Genomic DNA, 24,432 nt, shown 5'->3' on the forward strand with positions numbered 1-24,432 from the left:
TCCCTCTTCAGCAGGTAGTAGCTAAGAGAATACACCATCCCCTTTTTCTTATGAATCAAGGTGAAGTCTCTCTCAGGGAGGAGTGATAGGGAATGGCAAAGGACCCACTGACAAAGGAGATTAATCCGAACTGGCTTTGACAAGCACTGTGGCAATTGGACAATTAAAACAGACATTTGGGGGGGGGGAGGGGAGAAGAACGAACTGGGGAGGAGGGTAGAGAAAACTGCAACAATGAATGAATGAGAATCCAAAATCTCTGTAAATGTTCATTAAAACTAATAAAATTTAATTATAATTTTTAAAAAAATGAAAAAAAAATGTTTTCTTCCCTCCAAATTCACTGGATTTTCTTCTCCTTCATGTAAACTCTTTTCTCTGTTCTAGTGCTTTTTATTAAACCCTGTTAGAGGCTAAGTTCTCTTGAGTTCTCTTTCTACTTTACAAGCTTTTTGTTCTGGAAAGAGGACAATATCTCAAAGTATCCTTCACAAACTATTAAAAAGAAACTAAAAGAACTGCAGCCTTCAATATGGATTGCATCTCAACATCAAGAAAACAAAACAGGCAGCATCATGGTAAATGGAGAAAAGACTGACATTGGTTTATTTCATCTTGCCAGATCCAATATCAATATCCTTTGCACCAGCAGTTAGGAAATCAAAAGCTACACTGGGAAAATCTGCTGTCAAGGGCCTCTACAGAGTACTAAAGAGTAACAATAACAGCCTAAAAAAAAATCGATGTCTTTGAGCTGTGGTGCTGGAAGAGTACTGAACATACCATGGACTGCCAAGACAACAAGCAGGGCTGTTTTAGAGAGGGTGAAATTAGGTTGCTCCTTGGAGGCAAGATTCTTGAAATTCTATCTCAAATACTTAGGGCATGTTGTCAGGGAGACCAGTCCTTGGGGAAGGATATCAAGGGCAGAAGGTAAGAGCAAGAGAGGAAGACTCTGGAAGAGATGAACTGACAGAGTAACTGCAGCAATGGGGTCCGGTGTATTGGGGATGGTGAAGAACTGACAGAGTAACTGCAGCAATGGGGTCCGGTGTATTGGGGATGGTGAAGTTAGCAAGACAGGGCAAGGTATTAGAGCCATTGTTCATAGGGTCATTATGAACTGTAGCTGACTCGATGGTACACAACAACAACTAAAAGAATGAAATGAAGACAAAGATATGGTACAACCCATATTTTTATTTAACAGACATGAAATATATTGTTGAGCTACCAAGTTTCTGTACTTATTGTGAAGAGGTAACCAAGAGGTTGCAGACAAGTTCAGAACCAGGAACCACATGCTTTAGAAAGAGTACTGGACCTGCCTCCATCTCACCCTTTATAAAATTGCTTCTCCTCAGAGAGACCTGAGTGTCCTGTGGGAAAGAGGGTGTCCTGCTCATTTATCTCCTGATCTTGGGTAAATCTGAAGGTGTATGGTTTGTCTGCTTCTCTACAGTCTTTTTCCTTGACAAGATCTACAGGTCTATGAGAAAATGGACTGTCTACTTTGAATCTATCCACTTCATTGATAGAGCTAAGACTGGTAATTTCACTAATTATGTCTCTTCACTTCTTGTTCTTCTTATCCCTTTCCTAACTGATAATTACAAGGTGTGGAACCATTATTCTTTACAAAAGCAGCTTAAAAATTTTGAAATAGGGCACATAAATACCAGCTTGTGAACAATGAAACTCTTATCTGTTATAAGATGGTTTTATTTTGCAGCCCACTAAATATCTTAGATGTTCTAATCACATATTTCCTACCAATTGGCAAAACCAAATATGGTAAAGTTAACAATTTCTTCATGTAAAATTTTAATTTACACTTTTAGGAAAAAAGAATTTTAAAAATTATAGAATTATGTATCTACAAAAATCTATCTATAAAAGATTGCAAAAAGTTAAGAATCTTTATAAAGATATAAGACAGACAGAAAAGGGAGCTCTGGATGATCTAGTGGGTAGAAACCTGCACTGCCAATTCAAAAGTAGGTGGTTCAAATTTACCACTGCTCTCCTCTCATGCACTTGAAATGCCTCTAGACGGGTCAGCTATGAATCAGTTCTCACTTGATGGCAATGAACAAGTGAGCAAAAAGAAGGGCAATAAATAGGTGGGGTTTACCTCTTCAACTTAACAAAAAACAAAACCAAAAATCTCTTCAATTTAACAAAAAAATAAAAATTATAAAATCTTGATAAATGAAAATGACAATTCGATAAAAATAGTGATAAATTATTGACACATAACATTTGTGCTTTTAAATTTACAGCTGTCTGTATGTAAATATATAACAAGGAACAAATATACAATAAAGAAATTTATTTAGTAAAAGTATAGTGAAGGTACTAAAGAAAGCAAAGATGTTATGGAAACACGATATCCTTAGCCTTGTTCTATATGTTCAATAATAGGGAATTAGTAAAAAAAAACTACAATAACTAATATATTGTCATTAAGATGATGCTATCATGCAGATTTTGATTAGAAAAAATGCTTAAAACATACTTTATGAAAAAATAAATCACAGTACATTAGACAATATAGTCTTATATTGCAGTCCTAGAAAATTATCTGTCAAAATAGTAACACATGTGAGAGGACATGATCTGAATGTTTTGCTTCTTTATATTTTCTAATTTACCTGTAGTAAGACAATAATAGTAATATAAGAAAGAAGAAAATAAAAAATTAATAAAGATAACTCCTTTCATCAAAAAGCATTGTTTAGGGATTTAATTCAACTATTCTTTTTCTTTTTTAAAAGGCCAAATGTTATTTGTTAAACTGATTTCTATTAAATTAATATTAGGAGAAAATATAAATTGTGTGATAATTAGTCTCACAAACTTAATGGGCATGTTAACATGAAAATTATAAGTGATGTCTATGGATATTTTTAAAACAAATGGCAAAATAAACTCTCAAGTCTCATTCTATTTGGTTTGTATAAGTTGTTATTGAATAAATACAACAGAGTCTAGTCCAAGTCCTAGTGACCCTAGAGAACAGAGTAGAAATTCACCTCAGGGCTTTTGTAGGTAGAAATTTTTGTAGGAGGAGATTGCCAGGTCTTTCTGTCCTCAGAGCAGTGGGTGCATCTACCTGTTGACCTTCATGTTAGCCATCAAGTGTGTAACCTCTGCACCACCAAAGCTGCTTACACTTATGTGCAAATTCAGGTTTTTCTACAGTTTCAAAAACGGAACCAAAGAAATGGTCCTCAAGTAATAAATCTGATCTATTGGCCTTTGGTAAATCATTTTGTCAAGATACACCATATGTCACATTTTTTTAAAGATTGAGACTTTAATGAATATTTATAAAGAACTGGATATTCATTCATTCATTGTTGTACATTTTCCTCCCTACCTCCTCTCGCCCCAGTTCACTTTTATTTTTGGGAAAAAAAGTCCTTTCATTGTTATACAGCCCCATATATCACAGGTTTAGAGCTGTGATTCGTTCCCACAAGAAAAATGAAGAAAATACTCTTTTTAGAAAACTCTCGCTTGTGATCTCAAATGCAGAAGCTTGTTGCATATACCATACCACCTCTTACATGTGTGGCTCTATTTTGTCTTTATTATAATTTTAATTGTAAAAACAAATTAGAAAACTAACACTTCACACAAATTCTTAGAGCATGAGGAAAAGAACCTTAGAGATCATTTCATTTCACTCCTTGATGATGCACAAATAAAAATTCTGGCTCAAAGATTTGGTAAGCCAAATATAAGCCAGTCCCCTTTCTACCATCACCTAAGGACATCAGATTCTACTTTAGAAATGAAGCGTGAGCCACAGGGTTAAGGAAAACAAGCAGTGTCAGTGTGTATACAGACCTTGCATCTGGTAGCTGTAGGGTGCCTGTCCAGGTTGAGGAGTACTAAAGCTGGTACCATAGCTGAGAAATCCTGTCTGTCCCGGTGACTGAGACTGCGACAATCCACCTTCAGTCTTGATGCCTGCCCACAATGCACCTAAATCAGTTAGTGATAGCTTATCTATCTGTTCATTTTCAAGGTAAATACACAAAACATACACATAACATGCACACACACACACACACACACACACACTACTCTCACAAATGCCTTGTAAATGTACAAATGGTACACATGCTTAGTGCAAATTACTAAGAAATTCAGTTTTGATTTAAAACCCAGACTCATTTCAGAGATGTCTATAAACCACGTTTTTTCTTTTCCAATCTAGTGTTCCAGAAAATATAGTCAATTTATATCATATATACAGATAGATCTTATTTCATTGTATTATAAAGGTTTAAAATTATTTACTTTAGAGTAAAATATATGACTATAATTAATCTTAAACTATTTCAACAGTTGCTACATTGATTAGTACTAAAATATAAAATCTAATATTTAAAATGTAACTAGCCATTTCTTTCTTTTTTATTTTTACTCTTTACAAAGCCAATTATAGACACAAGTCATTTTGAAGGTAAATGAAGTCAACACAGGGATCTCCACCTCCTATATATAGAAAGCCCATCGATAAATAGAGACAAAGAAAGAATACTAAGGAATCTGAATCCTATAAAAGAGCAGAGTGATTTAAAAACATATGAGAGCAGCCTTTATAATGTCTATTATTTTTAGATAATATCCCTAGACACTTGATAAAAGTAGAGGGTGAGCAAAAGAGAGGAAGACCCTCAGTCAGCTGGACCGAGCCAGTGACGAACACTACGGCCTTGAGCATAAAGGAGATCATGACAATGGTGCGAGTCAGGGCAAGGTTTGGATCTGAGGGTTATAGAGTTGCTACAAGGAGTAAGTAGTTGACTCGGCAGGTTCTAACAACAAGAATATAAAAATATGGTAGTACATAAAAAGAATGTATGTGTGGCCCTAAAAGACTCCGCAAAGCTCTAAGCTGATAACCTAATTGCAGTACTTGGGTTGACATCCTAATTTCAGGACTTGGGTTTAGCAGAAGTCTTACACAGGGCTCAGCCCTGGGTCATAATTAAAGACAGTGATGAAAGTTAACAACTGTCCTTAACGCCCGCAGAAGGGGAGGAACATTTCTGCCAAGGGAATTCACATTTTTTAATAATTTCACTTCATGCTTAAGATAAATAGTATCTTTAGGATCTAAAATACACAGTAGTCTCACTGTTTACTTCCATTTTAGGGGATTTTCACCAGGAGAATGAAGTTAGGTAGCTTTCCTAAGGCGGTGGAAGAATCCAGCTCTTGGCTGAGAGAGGCTACTCTAATTCCTGCAGTATCTCTAAATAACCTCATAGTGACCTCACCCTTTAAAACTTGACATTAACAAAATGTGCTTTTCATTGTACAGGGGATCTCAAACTAAAGAAGAATATGTCCATACTAACAGTTCCTGAAGCACCTGTCCAAGCCTGGGGGTGGGTTTCTAATCAGACACCTTCTTCCAATGTTACTACTATTAGTTTAAACTTTCTTTCTCTCTCCATCTGAAGCAATGATGATCTCCTTCAGAAGATGTATAGCACGTCTATACTGCATCTATACTTCTTTATTTTCAGCTTGGAGGCCCAAGCTATTACTATTCTCTCTATGATAAAATAGCAGTAAATGAAGGGTAGTAAGCAACCTTAATCACATCTATCTCCAGGGCTTCTATCCACAAGATCGAAAATTCATCTCATTTTTTAGCTCTAAGATAATCCAGGGAAGAATGGCAAGGATTGTTATTCTTCTTCCCTATTCACCTATCCACAGCAAAACCCCCTATTTCTGTATCTTTTCCTTCATTTTCATTATTTTGAACCTTTGCTCTTATGGTTATAGATCGTCAAGTTAGAACCGACACATAGGTGACCCTCCAGGGGTTTTCAGAGGAAGTAAATCACATGGGAAGGAACTGCCCATGTTTTTCACAGCCATTATGGATTTGAACCACATGCCTTTGGGTTGGCAGCACAATCCCTTACCAGTAAGTCACTTGAATTACCTTAATCTTTTCTAACAGGGTCTAAATAATAAGATCAGGAGACAAAAGTCCTCTGACAAATTCCTTTAAGACCATTTGAATCGTGACTATGACTGCCAGTAATTTCATAACTTCATATTGTGTGTCCTTCTTTCACAAGAAAGGGATGGAGGGGAAAGTGGCATCATACATCCTCAGGCACTGCAAGCCAAGCCAGCAAGACGCCCTGATCAGAAGCAGTAGAGGCATTTCCTGGTACTCAAGGTCCATCGAGGGAAGGAAAGAGGTGATCAGAAAATCCCTAGGATTGAGTTCCAGGAAAAGTGTCACTATGAAAGGCTCCAGGACCAAAGCACCTCACACTGCTTGATTCCCACCACCTCCTATTCCAACCACTCATCCTTACTATTAGCTCTGACCCTATCCTAAGACTCTCTGCTTACCCCATCCACTTGCATTCCATTGCAGACAGCATAGACTTTCATTTACGGTTTGGAACTGGAGGACTTCCTACACTACAGTCCAGAAATTTGCACAGGGGGAGGTCCAGGTCTGACCATGACTGAATTGCGAGAGAGAAGCTATTGTGTACCTGAGAGTCAAGGATGCGACAAGAAAGCTAGCTTGTGAAGGTTTACCTGGGTCCAGGGTTCTTTAGCATTCTTTGTACCAGAAATACAGTTATGTTTCAAGATTATCTTAAAAATAATTTTTGAGACTATAAACTAGGGAAAGTCCATTACTGATATAATATCATTGAAGCTATTCAATTAAAATCATGGATAATTTTTCTTCTTTTGATTTAAGAATGTTTTAAGAGTACCATACACACGTAAATAAATTTGAATCGCATCTAAGATGGTATTTAAGAGAAATTATGAATAAATTTTATGTGTATGATAGATTGTGCTCTAATGTTGACTTTGCTTCTGCTTCTAAAGTTTGATTCAAAAACATTTAGCTAGCTAACATTCAATGATGATAGCTCTGAAATAAATCCTTAAAGGATGAAGTCATACACCATTTAGATTTTACTTTGTACATATTTTATAAGAAATCTGTAGAAGTCAATTTGGTTTTGGTTAGAAGTGATGAATTAAAAGGAACAAATACCTTTTAATTATTGATAAAATGCTTCAAAAGAGCATATTTTTCAATACGCATTAACAGTATCATGAAAGAGTAATACCATTAACAGCCTAATTAGATTGGTTGCAAAATGAAAGCACAAAATTACTAGAAGAATGAAAAGGTGTCAAGGCAGATCTTATAACCATTGTCTCAGTGATTTTTAGATATACTTTGGGAGCTACAGGTATTTCCAATATAATAAGCCTTATTTGTAGATGCTCACTACACACTTACTATGAATATTACAGCCAAGTTGCTTTTTAATACTAATTCCAATCTATTTTTACAAACTTTCACATATTTTTCTTGATTGCTGGTCTCACTTTCTTAATAATATGCCAATAATTCATATTTTACAATTTAGCTCAATATGTTTAAAAGGGAAGGCCAACTAAAGTTCAGCTGAAGGAACTGTGTTTTGAAATCCTCAGGTGTTTTTTGGTTTTCTTTTTTAATCAGATGTTGAGATTTGCTGAGTTTATGTTTAATTTACAGGTATTGATCCTAAAACAATTGGACTAAATTATACGAAGATAAAGATAATCTCCAGGTGGGAAGGAACAAATGGAGCTGGGAGCTTTAAACCTTTCCTGGTTTCCCTCTTTAGAGTACAGCTCAGGCGGTGGCATATAGATCACTTTTCCTAATAGTTAATAATACTGAAATTTGAGAAGAGTGTCACACTCAAGCTTGGGACAAGAGTTTGTTGAATTTCACTTGTACTTCTCTAATCACAGTTAGCTATCTGATTAATAGGAAATGGATCTTTACCCCAAAAGACTTCATTCAAAGCTTTATCGCAAATATGCACAAAAAAATATTTTGAATTCCAGATCCAAGTACTCAAATGGCAAATTAAGAGTTGAGATATAAAAGGGTGGGGGGAAGAGAGCAAAAGGGCATATAAACCACGCAATCTATTTGCCACCTCTGACCTCAGGATAAGTAGTACTTTGTTCTCACATTGAACAGTCATATTAAAAATTCAGACACAAAAGGCGACAGCACTTTGTAAAGTGGCCCAAGACAGACAGAGTTTGAGCTACTTTTCCTGTGAAACTTTTAAAAACACATATATATTCACTAGATAATGCCGCTCACAGTGGGTTACTCACCATAGGAGGAAATTCCATAGGGCTGTCCCGGCTGTGGGTACGTGGCATACGCTGTAGCTTGTTGCATTCCTGTGGTAAACTGTGTTTGCCCATATGCAGCCATAGTTTGTGAGGAAGGGGTAGGGAGAATATGTGGGTATTGTCTGCTATGTGTCAGAAATGACAGAAAATAGAAAGCCCATGCATTAGATGGACACATGCAAGGTAACTTATCAACAACCATATCATAAAACCCACTTAAAGAATATGTATCTAAGGAAAACTTTCAAATATACCAAGTACTGAAGTATTTATTGTCCCTACTAGATAAAGCTCAAAATAACTTTGCATAAACCACTTTTAAGTTTTCATGAAAGGAAAAATGAGATGCAATATGGGGGCTGCAACATGGCTTGAAGTAAGGTAAGAGTAAATTTATAATAAAGAAAAACTTACAATAGCTATTAAGAGAAAATACATCTTACTTGGAAGTATAAATCTGTGGTGGGGAAAACTGATGCGTTGGTCTTGGACTGAAGCTACTGCTTCCAATTGCTAGGAGGGAAAAAAATACACAATAATTAAAGCAACCCAGAATACATGTATTAAAAACTAATACCTTTGTAGTACAAAGGGGAAATAGTAATAGTGTTCAGGTCTTTCATTCATAGGGTCACCAGGAGTCAACTACGACTCGATGGCATTTAACAACAACAAAATAGAGAGAGCTCTGTTGCCCTAGTAGATAGAAAGTTATGCTACCAAGCCAAATGTGGATGATTTTAATCTGCAGCCCTCAGGCCTGATTTTAATTGTTTTTGGTCAAACATTCTTCTAATTGGTATAGCACTGGTCTGTCCATTTACTGTACAGAGGTAACTCCTGGTTGCTGTGATGCTAAACACTGTGACACTGATGTGTCAAATGTGAGAATGGTTACCCATGGTGGACAGTGTTTGGTGGAGCTCCCGGATTAAAGCAAGCTTGGAAACAGGAGTGGAATCAACTTCTGAAAAAGCTTGCCTCCAGAAACCCTATGAACGTGGGGAGATAATGAAAGTTATACAAGTGTTCAGGTCTTTTTCTCATAGGGTTGCTATGAGTTGTCTATGACTTAACGGCACTTCACAACAACAATTTTAAATTCAAGAACTCTGGATGCATGGTACATAGAGTTGTATCGCTTACTCCAAAGTGTTTCCTTTCTAAAGGTTTGAATCCACCAGCTGCTCTGAGGGAAAAAGATGGGTAATCTCCTCCTTCCCCTCAGAAACCCAATGAAGGGTCAGCTATGAGTTAATTCTACCTTGACAACAATGAGCTTTGACTTTTTAGAAATTTTTTCTTTTAAATGAACTCAGAACTCCAGCCATTTTTCAGCATTCTGTGATGGGTTTTTACAGTGGCAAGACTTCAGAGGACATGGAGTTTTAAGTTTGGAGAGAGCTGCTGAAAGGATAGGTATGAAGTTGAATTGCAGGTTTGGACAGGAACTCCAAGGATCATCTGGTCTATTGTCTGTCCTCAGCAGGAACACACAAGCCTGAAGACTGTATTACCAAGTCACAGTCTAATTGCTTAGGTGAGGCTAGATCTTTACTTGTCTGTAAGGATTCAACATTTTATTTATTTATTTTTTTTAGTAAAAATGCATTCTTGTAACTCTCTTAAATTTCTCAAGTTGCAAGCAAATCCTGTCTTTTCTCGTGTTCATATGGAGTTTGTGTTTCCCTTTCAGTCCTATATGCTCAACTTCAGTGCTCACTTTTGAAAGGTTTCTCTTTTCAGAAGTATTCAAGATGGATTTATTTTTGAGTCACATATACTTGGTTTGATAAGTTTACTAATTCACTAAACTCTCCTCACAAATGCCACAAGCAGGATGAACTGAAAAGCAAACATTAATTTAAACATAAAGTCTTACAGTAATTCTCCACTTCTTTGGAGGTTAATTAGATCATCCAAAAATCCAGCCACACAGTTATAATTTTATTATTTCTTTAAATTGCATCTTCATTTTTCTTAATCTCTAATATCCAACTGGCTAAAAATGTACACTGAATATTATCTTATGATGTTAAAATGTTTACCTTCTTCTTCTACCAATAATTCCAGCCTTCACAGCTTCTATTATTTATTAACTGTATCCCACATTAAAAGCCTCACATAAGGTTCCAACCATTTAACAGATTGTATCTTTTTCACAAAGTTAGATTGGTGCCTATATGCTTCTCACATTAATTGGAAGATGTGGATTTGGAAGGACAGTGGCAGAGCTGGACTAGAATTTCAAAATCTATAAACAATTCTTTTCCTTTTAAAACAAATAGCCCTCACAATGTGACAATATAATAAACCTAGATTACTATCATGCTTCTAAGCTGCCAAAAGACTCTACCATCTGGTTGCCAGTTTGGCAGAGATGGTGCTTGTATTTGAGAGGTCAGGCTAACCCAGCTGGTCTTACCTTGTCTTGTGACACCTATTAAGCCACCCTTCTGTTCCAGGAAGTGTGTTAGACATTGCAGATGTAATGCAAAGACAATTTAAGTCTCTTACACACGCACATATGGCTTCACAGGTTTGTTGTTGCATGCCATCGAGTAAGAATCAACCCATAGCTCACCCTCTGGTAGATTTTCAGATGCAGTAAATTGCTTGTGAGGAAATGTCTCATCTTTCTCCAGGGAGCAGCTTATGGATTAGAACAAGATTGCAAAGCATCTTCTTGCCACACTAGGCCACCAGAGCTCCCTTTCAGGTTTGCTAGATACTATAATACATCGAGCTCTGGTGGCATAGTCCATAGGGAGCTGCACGCTTTCCCCAAAAGTTGTACCTCTTTGGCATTTCAAAACCACCAGCATCTCCCAGGAATATAGATGGGCAATATCCTCTTATATGATTTACAGCCTTGGAAACCCAACGCAGGGTCAGCTATGAGTCAGTTCTGACTTGATGGCAATGAAAAAGAGAAAGAGAATGAACATATGAGAATATGAACATATGTACCGAAGAGAGGAATTGAAGAGGGAACACTTAGATTACCAGGACATACACTTGCTCACATCAGCTGCCATTACAGCCTCACTGCTCTTTTTGTAAGTGTGAAAAGAGGTGAAGAAAAAAAAATGGACTTATACAAAAGACCTGAAGGGTAGGACAGAAGGATTCATGACAAAGGGAATTACAGGGAGGAAGTTGAATATTTGCAGTTATTGTAACTCATGTTATGAAAGACAATGTTTATGAAGGATTGGATAAAAACCAACAAGCTTTGCAAACTTTCATTCATATTACAATAGTGGTAAAAGAACCTACAGAGTGGGAGAAACTATTGGAAAAATTAACAAAGTAGACTAATTCATCAAGTCATTGTCTCTTATCAGGACAATCATCATTAACAATCCAACTGAAAAATGGGCACAGGATATGAACAGACACTTCACCAAAGAAGACATTCAGATGGCCAACAAGCATATGAAGAAATGTTCAAAATCCCTAGCTCTAAGAGAAATGCAAATCAAAACAACTATGAGATATTATCTCACCCTAGTCAGAATAGCAAAAGTTAACAGAATAGCAAGCAACAAATGCTGGCGAGGTTGTGAAGAAACTGGAACCCTTATTCCCTGTTGGTGGGAGTGTAAAATGGTGCAACCATTATCAAAGACTGTATGGCACTTTCCCAAAAAGTTGCAAATAGAAATACCATGTGACCCAGCTTTCCTCTACTGGGAATATACACCAAAGAAACCATAACTGTGACTCAGGCAGATATATGCACTCCCATGTTTATAGCGGCTTTGTTCATAAACAAAGCAAAGAGTTGGAAACAACCCTAGTGCCCATCAATAACCGAATGGATAGAGAAGCTGTGGTATATTCACACAATGTAATACTATGCTGTATTGAAAACAAGGAACTCATGCAATATTATTCAAAATGGATGAACTTGGAAGATATTATGCTGAGTGAAATATCTCAGTCACAAAAGGACAAATACTGCATAGTGCCACTGTTGTAGAAAAGGATTGACATCAGGGTTGGAGTGAGAGTGAGAAAAATTGGATAAATTATGTATACTGTCTTGAAACAGATGAGGGAAAGAACAGTTTGAAAGTGATATATGATTGGGTACTATGGTCATGAGAAGAGTCCAGAATGAAGGCGGCATAGTGGAATGTACTTGATGTGGGGTAGGGGGATTGTATACCAATAAAATAATTTTTCTTATACTTCTCCAAGAGAAGAGCGAACTGGGGTGGGTGGGGGGTGGCGGGGAGATTGCAGTGGGCAGGGAGAAAAATGCAACAATGCATGAATGGAGATCCAAAATCTCTGTAAATGAAAATTAAAATTAAAAAAATTTTTAAAAGAATATTTTTCAAAAAATTATAGTCAGAAATGCTCAGTCTGGAGAGGATAAAATTGATGAATGGAACCTTCTAAAGACCAAATCCCTGTGTGCAACAAAAACTTTCCCCAGTAGACTGGAAAGAAAACCTAATGATTGTGGAAAAACATTTGGCAGTACCATTTCAAAGGTCTCATACCAACTGTTTACAAAATCCTATAGGGCCTACACAATAAAATGACTGATAACATAAATATGAAATGGGCAAAAGATATGGAAAGAATTTTCATAGAGGAAGAGATTCGAATGGCCAACAGACACCTAAAGAAATGCTCAAAATTAATGGCAATAAGAGAGTTGCAAAGCAAGACCACCATAAACTACCAAGTCACTCCAGTAGCAGTGGCAACATTTAACAGGGCAGCAAGTAATAAATATTGAAGAGGATGTGGTGAGATAGGAACTCTTAAACACTGTTACCGGGATTGCAAAATGGTACAACTACTCTGGAGAGCAGTTTGGCACTTCCTCAGGAAGCTGAACATTGAAATTCCATGTGACCCAGCTATTCCACTTTGTAAAATGTACTCCAAGAAAATAAAAACTGAGGCACAAATGGTGACTTGTACACCAATGTTCATAACAGCATTATTCACTATTGCAAGAACATGGAAACAGCCCAGATGTCCAACCACAATCAAATGGATTGAAAAATTATTGTACATTCATACAACGGAATGCTACACATGGCCAGGACAATTATTTTTGTAAATCACTACCTAACTTGGGAAGGACTGGAGAGCATTATGCCAAGTGAATGAACTCAGTCCCATAAGGACAAATACTATATAAGACCATTATTTATAGAATGAGTATGAATAACCAAGGGAGGTAGAAGGGGGAGAAGAGAGGTGAAGATGGGTAGGGTCACACAATTTCATGGGAGGGGTATGTGAGGGGAATGGGAAAGATACAGTGTGAATAACAATGTATACAAACTTTGTAAATAAAATAGAATAAAATTTTAAAAAGAAATATTTTTATGAGTTCATTATTTTTCAGTGTAGCATAGTCTTCCATTGTGTGAATCAACCATAGTTTCTCTAGTCATTCAATTGTTGCTGGTTACCTGGGCTCATTCCCTCTCTTCGCTATTGTGAATAATACTGCAATAAACATGATGTGCATGTCATAGCTCTGATTTTTTGGGGGTTATATTCCCAGTAATGCAATAGCAGGGTCAATGTGGATAAGTCTGGAAGACATTATGGTGAGAGAACTATCTCAGTCACAAAGGAACAAATACTGCATAAGTCCATTGTTATAACAAGATCAAGATGGGGGAAGAGGTGGAGAGCAGAGAAAGAATGGATAGATAGTGAATACTGCACTTGAATAGGCAAAATGAAGGACAATATAAAAGGAATGGACAGTTAGAAACTCCATGTATGACATTCAGTAGCCTTACAAGGCGACCTGGTAGAGCATTAAAAGGAAATTAGAGGAGAGGGAAGGAGGAAAGGGTGCATGAGTGAATAAAAGATACTAATCTCTTTGTAAACCTTCACTAAAATAAAAAAAAATTAAAGAATATTTTTATAACAAAACAATGAAAATCCTCAATGCTCTCTATGAGTAGAAGCTTCAGGAATCTCTGTTTTTCGGCTGCATGACTATGTTTTTCATATCATGACCTATGAAAAAGACTCAGTGCTTAAAAAAAAATGCAACAAAACCCCAAACCAAACCAGAATAGAGTAATAGACATAACTGAATCAGAATTGTTATACTAGGCAAAGGCACATTCTGTGAAGCTTTGATTTAGACTACACATTATGAGTGCACAAATGCTCAAGAAAGATGTTTGGGAGACTGATACTGGTGGCTTAGCAGCAAGGAGTTATATGTAAATCCAAAGGTACATGGTTTGAATATACCAGCTGCTCTGCTGGAGAAAGATGGGTCATCTCCTCCCATGTGATTTACTCTCTCTGAAATCCCGCTGGAGGACCAGCTATGAGTCTGTCCCAACTTGATGGTATGAAACAACAAATATAACAAGTATGTGAAAAGAAGGAATACAGGTTCTGGAATCAGAATTTAACCACCGTTTATGTTAAAATCTCAACTTTACATAATAACAAATAAGTCTGTCCTACAGAGGGTGAAACCAAGGTTTTCCTTGGAAGCTAGGATTTCAAAGCTCCATCTCACATACTTTGGGTACATGGCCAAGAGAGAACTGTCTTTGGAGAAGACATCATGTTTGGAAGGGTGAAAGGACAGTGAAGGAGAGGAAGACCCTGGATGAGATGGATTGATACAATAACTGGGGCAATGGAGGTAGGTATGTCAGAATCAGTGAGATTGGTTCAGGACAGGGCAGACTTCAGAGTTGTTGTACATATATGGATGCTGAGTTGTGGGCAACTAGACCACACATAACACAAGAAGACTCAGTACATTAAATAATAGAAACACTCTTACTACAACTGACAGGATCATTACAGTGATTAAATGAGATACTTGACCCATTATCTTTGCACTCAAATTGGTCTTTCTTCCTATCTTTTTATTCTATTACACTGAAACATCACATTGGCCCAGAAAAATCTTCCAAAGTAGAATTCTTTACCCTTACTTCACATATTGAGAAATCAGAACTGGTAGAAATTAAGGAACATGTACAAGCAAACCAATGAGAAAGCTGGTCTTTGAACTTAGATACGCACCTTTCTATAGTAAACACTATTTCCTTATGCATCTATTCAGGCAGAAACCCCCAAAACCTTAAAAACCTTCCTATTTCCTTCTCTATTGCATGGTGATCAAGTCATCTACTCACCCCTATAGAAGCTGTCTGTTACTTTGTCTTGTTAGACGCAATTTTAATATCATGGTCCTCGTCCCAAATCCAGGTCCAGATTTTTGTAGCCTCTCACCTGGACTGCGGCAGAAACCTTGCTCCTACTTTTCCTAGCTCCACTCTGTCCCTCTAGCACCCTGAGTATTAGCATCAACTGAGCTTTCTTAAATTACAAACTTCATTATGCTCATTCCCAGCTTAAAAATCTGTTGACTACCTATATTATCTCTGTGCTAAATGTCTAATTTCTTGGTATAGTATCCAAAGAGATTCAAGTTTTAATCCCCTCCTGGGTTTAATATCACCCAATTCCTTGGACTTTAACATTATGCACTCATGTTATTTTTGTGTGTGTGGGTCTGTCTCCGTCGTTCTTCCAACCAGAGACTTCTGTCTTGTAATGTGTTTCTTTGTGATACTCTGTCACTGCAACTGAAACATGACTTTATCTTTAGGATAATGGTCCTCCTTTTCTGTGCCTTCTGTAAACATGGTACATATTGGCAATGTAGCACTTACCGCATTGAAATAGTTAGCATATAAATATTCATTTTCTCTGCCAAGCAGGAGCTTCCGGGACCAAGAACATCTGACTTGCTCTTTGTCTCACTAGCACCTGATAGTCTAGCATATGGGAGATAACCCACACACAATATCTTTTAATGAGAATTTAAGATTTAAGTAATAAGCAAAATAGGTTTTCTTAAACGTAATGATTTAAAATTTAGCTATTAAATCTGATTCAGCTCTTTGGAAATACTTGGTTTTTTGTCAGGTGTCATCAAGCTGGTTCCAATTCACGGCAACATTAAGTAAAACAGAACAAAATTTAGCCAGGTCCTGTGTTATCTCTGCAGTCACTGCTATCTTTGAGCTCACTGCTGCAGTCATTCTGTTAATCCATTTTGTTCATAGTCTTCCTTTTTTTTTTTTTGTTGATCTACTTGACCAAGCATGATGTTCTTCTCCAGGGACTCTTCCCTTATGATAACATGTGTCCAAAAGTGTCAGAAGTGAGGTTTTGTCAGCCTAACTTCTAAGGAGCATTATGGCTACACTTCCTCTGTGAATACACTGGGTCATTCTTCTGGCAGTTCGTTCAATATTCCTCATTGACACCATAATTCAAATGCATCAGTTTTTTAGGTGTTCATTATTCATAGTCTAACTTATTATACAAATGTGAGTAAGAATGCATGATAGGTCATGAATACTGCATTGGAACAGATGAGGGGAAGAACTGTCTGAGAAGAATGTATGATTAGGCACTATATTTATAACAGCAATCTGCAACAGGAAGTACACTGCAAAGTGGACTGGGGGAGGGAGGGAGGAGAGAAAAAAGGAAAATATGCAGCAATGAATGAATGAAAGCCCAATCTCTCCGCAAACCTTGGTTAAAATTACATTTAAAAAAAAAAATAAAAGGATGGAGAACCCAGTAAGCAAAGGGGGTGGGGGTGAAGAATAGATGATATTGTTTGTCAGGCTGTCTCTTCCTACATGCATCTAAAATTACTTAAAATTTAATATGCCATAATAGTAAGCCACATCTCTGGGGTTTTCTTTAAACCCCAACCCCTATAATTTCTCTGTAGTATGAAGTCAGAAATCTATGATTTCATTCCTCAGATACCTTCCCCTTGAATGTCCTAAAAGTCTCAACTTCTTAAATACAGGAATTTAGATATATTTCAATTCCATGGGACTAGAACAATAAAGCAAACAGAAGGTCTCCAGCGCATTTGTCAAGGTCAATAAAATGGTCATCTTCCCATTAACCACAGGGAATAAACCTCAAGTCACTCAAATCATAGAGCCTTGGGAACATAAAGACAACTCTACTTTCTTAGTATTTTCTTAGTCCTGGGGTGGTACAAATAGTAAAGTCGGCTAACTGAAAATTCAGAAGTTCAAACCTATTCAGATTTTATTTTTATTTACATTAGTACTGCTGATGAAAAATACCTGGCAATCTATATCAGAAAAGTGATTCAATGAAAATGCTTAGAGAACAGAAAACAAAAGAAAGTAAACCTTATTCTGACATAAATGAGATCTCCATGAGCTGGAATCAACTCCATGGTGACTGCTTGGTATTTCTGTTGTACTAACTTTATTTTGGATTACTCAATTCATTCTAATATGAGTTAAAGAAGCATCCTAAATCATAATCCAAAGAATCATCTAAGGTAAATAATACTCACAAACTTGGACAATACTCCAACAGAAAAGAAAGAAGAACTTTCAGTATAAATATGGCCTCAATTCATTTGACCATCAGGTTCGCATCTCATTCATATCAATATCATTCACTCAGATGATTGGTCTAAACCTACAATTATTTTTTCTTTTTCCTTACACCCCATATATTCTTTTATTGCAAATCCAGTCAGTCTATACCTGAAAACACATCCTAAATCTGTCAACGTCTCACTTTCCATCTCTCTGTACTGTTAGAATTACCATCACTTCTGCAACCATGTGAATGCACCACTGTGCTTTCCCAATGAGGAGGGTAAAGGACTAAGGGCTTAGCAGTCAAATTTTGTAACCCAACTATACAAATGTAAGGAGGTCATACTTCTCAAGGGCTGTTCCCAGCCAATAACTGTGGGTGTAAGGGACACTAAGGCAAGCTGTTTCCAGATAATCACTGAGGGTGTAAGAGATACTAAGGTTCCTACAGACCTGGGGCTCCAATGACTGCTGACTTTGGCTTGAAGGTATCTTGACAACTTTACTCATAAGCCTTTAGACTGAGTGGAAATCCAGGATATTGCCAGCTAGCCTAAACTTCTCTCTCTCTCTCTCTCTCTCCACTTATCCCCCTAAGAAAGTCTTTGTACATAATCTTCATTTGGTGGCTACTTCTAGGAAAGCACTGGAATGTTAATCTCCCTGCTCCCACTAGTCTTCTATTCACACTTCTACCCATGATGTACTCTCCACATGGCAGGACACTGTTCAAAATGCCCCTACCAGAAATCCTTCTCCTATGCTCCCACCACTCTGAAAAGAGTCCAAACATATTCCCAGATCTCACTAAAATATTAGCTCTGATGCTCTTAACTCAGAGACCCACCCTCCCTTCTTTAAGAAACCACATTCACTCTTTTTCTGTTTGGATTATTTAAAACTTTTTATTAATTTGCATACAAAATTCATTTACATTGTGGTTCATCCATATACAGTGTATTTCACATATTTCTTCATTGACTTTGTATTTCATATGATCATCCCCATACACTGTGCTTTATAAAATTAATCACCACTTATCTACGCCCACTATTACCCTATCTATCTTTTCAGGTCGCACTATATCTTTCCTAATTCCTTCATCCCCACTCTCCACACACCAAATTCTACAGCCCTGTGATTCTCCCCTCATCTTCTTTTTTTGGACTTTCATACACATCTTATTTGTTTTCCTTATATTTTTACAATAATGGTCTTATGCAGTATTTGTCCTTATGAGACTGAATTCACTCAGCATAATGCTCTCTAGCCTCTCCCACTGTATACAGTCCTTTTCAAAATCATTGCTCCTGGGTGCTGCATAGTATTCCATTGTGTGAATGTGTTTCTCAATCCATTTGTCTGTTGATGGACATGTGGGTTTCCATGTTCTTGCTATTGTGAATAATGCTGCTATGAACACTGGTGTCTAGATCTTCCTTCATGTCTCAGGTTTCTTTTCCACAGAGTATATTGCTAGCAGTGGACTAGCTAGCTGGGTCATATGAAATTTCTATGTTCAGCTTCCTGAGGAAACATCAAACTGTCTTCTCAACAGTGTTTGAGAGTTCCAATTTCTCCACATCCTCTCCAATGTTTATTTTGTTACCAGTGTTCCTTTTTTTTCCATACTACTGCTTGTTTATCTACACTAACACTCATTGTTGCTAGCTGTTATCAGTTGTTATTGTTAGCTGTCGCTGAATCATGTATGATTCATAGTAGCTTTACGAACAATATATATGAAACTTGTCCTATCCTGTGTATGGTGTCAAGAAGTGTTTACTACTGTTCAAAATTACTTTCCTAGCCATTAACTTTGACTTTGCCATGTGGATGGCCAGCGAGATGTGAATGGAGTGTGTTGATTTATCTATGAGGGGATTGGCTAGTCTTGCCCTTAAATTGGGCAGATTCAGCTGCAGAAATTGTTTCTCTTAACCACCAGCAAAGCAGCAGCAGCAAATCTGGAATGTACATCCTTTGGGTTCAAAGGTACCTGCACTAGCAAGACTGAGGACCTACACAGGCGTAAGAACAGCAGCTACAGCAGGGAACCAGAGAACTGACATGAGACAGAGTTGACCTTGGGACTGCTACCCCCTGGAACCAGGGCTAGGAATCTTTTCCCAAGATCGATATAGGATTGGCGGGAGAGCCATAATTAGCAGGCCTAGACAAAGAGCTTTGAAACCCTAGCCTAAAGACACGAGGCTAAAGACTGAGGTATCTGCAGGCACATTTCAGCAGCTGTCCTCACTGAGTGATATTATCCTGCTACCAACCTGAGTTATAGCCTTTCAACTTCACTCATAAACTTCCTAATCCTGAGTATGGTTTAGTGTATTCTGTGAGCTACTGCAACAGATTTCTGACCCAGCAACAGATTTCTGACCCAGTAGAACAGTAAGGCTGATGTTGGAATTAGTGGAAAGAAGTGTGGGAGCCTGGGGGACATGCCTGGCCATTTGAGAATTGGTTTTGTGTTGCGGGTGTTGACAATAGTGGATACTGCCCTTTGGGTAGACAGTACTGGTCAGTTATGTCCTCATGTAGCTTTCACTCATTTTACACTCTGCCATCCTCATAATTTCTGACACATTTGAGCCTAGTGCTGCAATCACTGTATAAATCCACCTCATTAAGGGTCTTTCTTCTCTTTTGTGTACCCCTCCCCTTTTCCCACTTTCCCAAAATACAGCCTCTCATAACAACAGGTCTAAAGCATGTGGGATAAAGGTGTGTGATCTTTGTCTCCAAGAAACACACTAGCTGCACTTTCTCTAAGGCATATCTGTTCTTTAGGTGGTCTGGGGGATACCTGGTACTTTCTAGAACACCACAGCTCAAAGGCATCAGTTCTCCTCCTGTCATCTTTATTCAATGTTCAGCTTTCAGATGCATAATAAACAACAAGGCTATGGCTTAAATCAGGTACACTTTAGCCTTAAAAATTACAATATTGCTCTACAGTATTTTGGAGAGGTCTCTCACTTCAGACATTCCCAATACATCTCCTAAATCTCTTGATTGGTGGTACCAAAGGTGTTGACTGTAGATCCTACATACAACAACAGAATAAAATGTTATTCAGTGTTGTATTATCATCACCATAGGGGTGTGCTCAGATCAACTGTTATGATCATTGTGTATTTTGAGTTCCTTTCAACTTAAGAGCTTCATCTTTCAACACTATGTTAGACAGTGTTCTTTTTGTGATCTATAAAGGTTTTTTCCGGTTAGTTTTCAGAAGGAGATGTTGAGATCTGACTAATCATTGGTAATGAGGGAAAAAAGGATGGGCACCATCTTGAACAAATATCATTTTGTGAAGCCTCAAATAAAGCCTTTGTAGTGTCACCAAAAAGGAGCTTTTCTTTCTATTGTCTTTATCTGGAAGTTCTATAGAAACGTTTTCCCACAATAGATAACTCTGGTGCTATTTAAAATACCAATGGCATCACTTCCAGACTTAAAGCAGCATTCAAGTCACCATGGACAACAAACTGACACCTGGGGGGAAGATACTTGTTTACCCCTTGCCTATGCGTCACCTCTCTTCCCCACAAGAATAAAAGCTCCACGACAGCAGAACTTCCTCTACCTTTCACTGCTATATTCTCACTATTTATGATGTTGCTTGATATAAAGTAAGTGTTCTATTATATTTAAGTAAATACTTGTTGAATGAATGAATAAGACTGAAAGTTTTATCATTTTAAAATTAAAAACAAAAAAGCCCATTTTTTCCACCTATGATATTTTCTTTTTCTGAAAAAAAATTGTTATTTTTCAAATACCAGTAGACATCAGCTTTGTCTGATCAATATTAATGGATGTCTTATTTAATAAATTAATAAGAAATTTAGGCCTACTGGACAAGGTAAAGACATCAAGAGAAGACATATTGCAATCCCTAGAGTTACATTCTTTTCAAATTCTATTGTTCTTAAATTTTCAGTCAATAATTATTGCTTTTCATTGGTAAGCAGTAAATGAGGAGCTATGACTCTCATCTCAAAACCTATTGTCTTTGAATTGGAGTCAACTCATGGCTGACCCTTCACTGGGTTTTTGAGGTTGCAAAGTGCATGTGAGGAAATTGTCCACCTCCTTCTATAGAGCCAAATGGTGGATTTGAACCACAAACTCAGAAGTACAGCCTTTGATTTAGCAGCTCAATTTCCTAAGGACTAGGACAGCAGAGCTCCCTATGTGATAAGCAACCTTGCGATTTTTTATTCAGCCATATGCTTTTTATTTCCTCTCCTCCAGGCCCCACATCAACACTCCTCCTTTGGAGGAGTGAGCCAGCATCTTAACACTTTAAGATGCTCGGTTTCCCTAAAAGGCAGAGGTGAAGATAGCTGTTATCAACATCAGAAAGACTCTGCTTCTACTTCATCTTTGCTATTTCCTCAAGACAACAAGAGTAGTTAGAATACAGATTTTTAAGAGCATGTGAGCTTAAGTCATCACAGAGTGGAAACAGTGATAGCAGAAGGGCTCGCAATTGCTCTCTCCAGATTTCTTTTTCACATAGAGCCCATATATCTGGTCATAGCTACATGCCAAGAATATCTGGATCTTAATTTTTTTTTAATGTACAAGAATATAAGAATTCAGAATGGAAATCCACAATCTTTGTAAATGTTCATTGAAATTAATAATAATAGTAATAAAAAAAAATATAAGAGTTCACTATCCATGGTGCTCTGCGTTTTCTATTCCTTAGCCCAACTCACTAACTCTCAATCCTTTCCTCTGTGGACAAATCCACAGAATCAATTCATGTAAAGGAAAACTCCACATGGGTTCAGTCTCTTCAATTATTCCTATCTGAACCGTATTTCTTTTTTTTTTCACTTATTTTTTTCTCTTTTATTTATTCATTGTTATACATTTTCTCTCCCTTTTCTTCACCCTCTCCTAGCCCACCTCACAATTCACTCCTTGTTCCAGATTGTTCTAATACATATAATGCATAATCATATTTTACTCTGAACCGTATTTCTTACGCTCTGATGGCCTAGTGGTTAAGGAGTTGAGCTTCTAAATCAAGGTCATGTGCTTCAAATCTACCAGCCAATTCACAGGAGAAAAGGAGGACAATCTTCTGGTTTCACCTCAATGGTACACAGTATAAATTACATTTCCACTATAATTATAAGTCCGCTCTAAAATTTTAATTTCTTCACAAGACCAAAAACCACATACATTTTGGGGTTTTTTAAATTATTTTTTCAAGTAGATATTGCTCATTCCAAATAGCAAGTAGACTAGAAAACATTATCTACATTGCTGCTTCCTCCAAATGATTCTTTTTCTGTTCTTCCACAAATCCTTTCCTTTACCAAGACTCAAGAGCTCTTCAACATTTCTACAAAGGAATTCACCTTCTGACACTGTCACATATTTATCAAAGTTGGTTCTGATTCCTGGCAAATTCAACCGTATCTTGAGTTATATATTTTCCACTCTAATTCTCAATTCTAGACCTCTCGTACCTCAACCATCAAGCTCACAATCAAACCCTGAGCCTTTTTCTCCATTTCACACTCTTTTCTCAATCTCAAACCACAAACCTATTGACAAATTCATTCATTCCTTTACCCAATGGTAACTGAACTCCTCCTGTCTGATTAACACCATGCCCACATGATAACCACAGGGATTTATAAATGGTAAAAACAGGATCATTGTTCTTGCAGTTAAACAGAGAGACACTTAAAAAGAATTTTAAATAACAGTTATGAGGATTGAAGAAATATAGTTGACCTTTGAACAAAGACAGGATACCAAATCCCTGTGCAGTAAAAAATCCTAGTTTAATTTACATTTGATTTGATGTTTAAACAACAAAGGTTTGAATTGCATGGGCTTAAGTGTGGTTGTATCCATTAAAAATGCTGTAGGTATAAATACATTTAAGCACTTCAAATGTATGCTGTTCAGAGGTCAATTTTCTTTTCAAAAGAAAAAAAAATACAGAAGGTTATGGTGAAGGCCTTACACAATTTTGAGATTAAGGAAAAAATATCTTTCTAGAGCTTTTGTTCATTTGTTTTCCAATCTCATTCTGGCACTGAGGGCCCTTAATACCTTTATTTTTTATTAGTTTGTTACTCTTCTAATCCCATCTTCATCCATGAATAATTATTTTCTACCACTTTCTTCCCAATACCCTAATCACTCCCTTCCCCCCCACCTTTGAATTCTCCTATGCTTTAACTCTTCAACCCCGGATCAAAGCCAACTGTCATTTCACTTAAAAGGCTTGCAGAGAAAACTGCTCCACATAATCTTCATTATCTCCAGAACTGCTCAGAATTTCTACTCTTGTAAACTTCAATACAGTCTCATTTCTCCAGTTCTCACATACTCTATTTTAATCTTCTCCAACTCTCCAAATACATTTTGGGTCACTTCAGACAAAAAAAGGGAGACATTATCTTTCATGTATTTTATGTATTTGTTAACTAATCAGCAAATACTTCAGTGTCTAACATGTCCCATGAGTTCTGGGGTCTACTGAGTAGAGCTGCACTGTCAACTCCATAGACAGGTGGTATGAATCCACCAGCTGCTCCACAGGAGAAAGATGGGCTATCTCCTCCCATGCAATTTACGGCCTCTGAAAACCTTCTGGAGGGTCAGCTATGAGTCAGTTCCAACTCTATGGCACATGACAATTTAGTGTTAAGGATTCAGAAGTGAACAAACCAAGACAAACATTCTTGCCCTTTGTGGAATTTATTATATTTTGAGGGGGTTGAGGCACAAGCAGAAA

At 37.2% G+C, this 24,432-nt stretch overlaps 1 protein-coding gene across 7 annotated transcripts in view; it reads right to left on the bottom strand.

Moving 5' to 3' along the window:
- EYA1 (eyes absent homolog 1 (Drosophila)) overlaps positions 1–24,432 on the bottom strand; it is a 235,543-nt gene that overhangs the window by 171,057 nt on the left and 40,054 nt on the right. For 2 of the 7 annotated variants that reach the window (XM_006880453.1, XM_006880456.1), the window contains 3 exons: positions 8,667–8,736; positions 8,203–8,348; positions 3,856–3,993 (listed from right to left, as the gene is read on the bottom strand). In XM_006880453.1, the coding sequence (XP_006880515.1) occupies positions 3,856–3,993; positions 8,203–8,348; positions 8,667–8,736 (354 nt within the window). The remainder of the gene's footprint in view (positions 1–3,855; positions 3,994–8,202; positions 8,349–8,666; positions 8,737–24,432) is intronic. The other 5 variants (XM_006880457.1, XM_006880454.1, XM_006880459.1 and 2 more) reach the window with 4 other exon arrangements.

The sequence above is a fragment of the Elephantulus edwardii genome, unplaced genomic scaffold (genome assembly GCF_000299155.1).
Source record: "Elephantulus edwardii isolate Elephantulus edwardi_28Jun2011 unplaced genomic scaffold, EleEdw1.0 scaffold00008, whole genome shotgun sequence".
In the NCBI taxonomy this organism is placed as follows: Eukaryota; Metazoa; Chordata; class Mammalia; order Macroscelidea; family Macroscelididae; genus Elephantulus; species Elephantulus edwardii.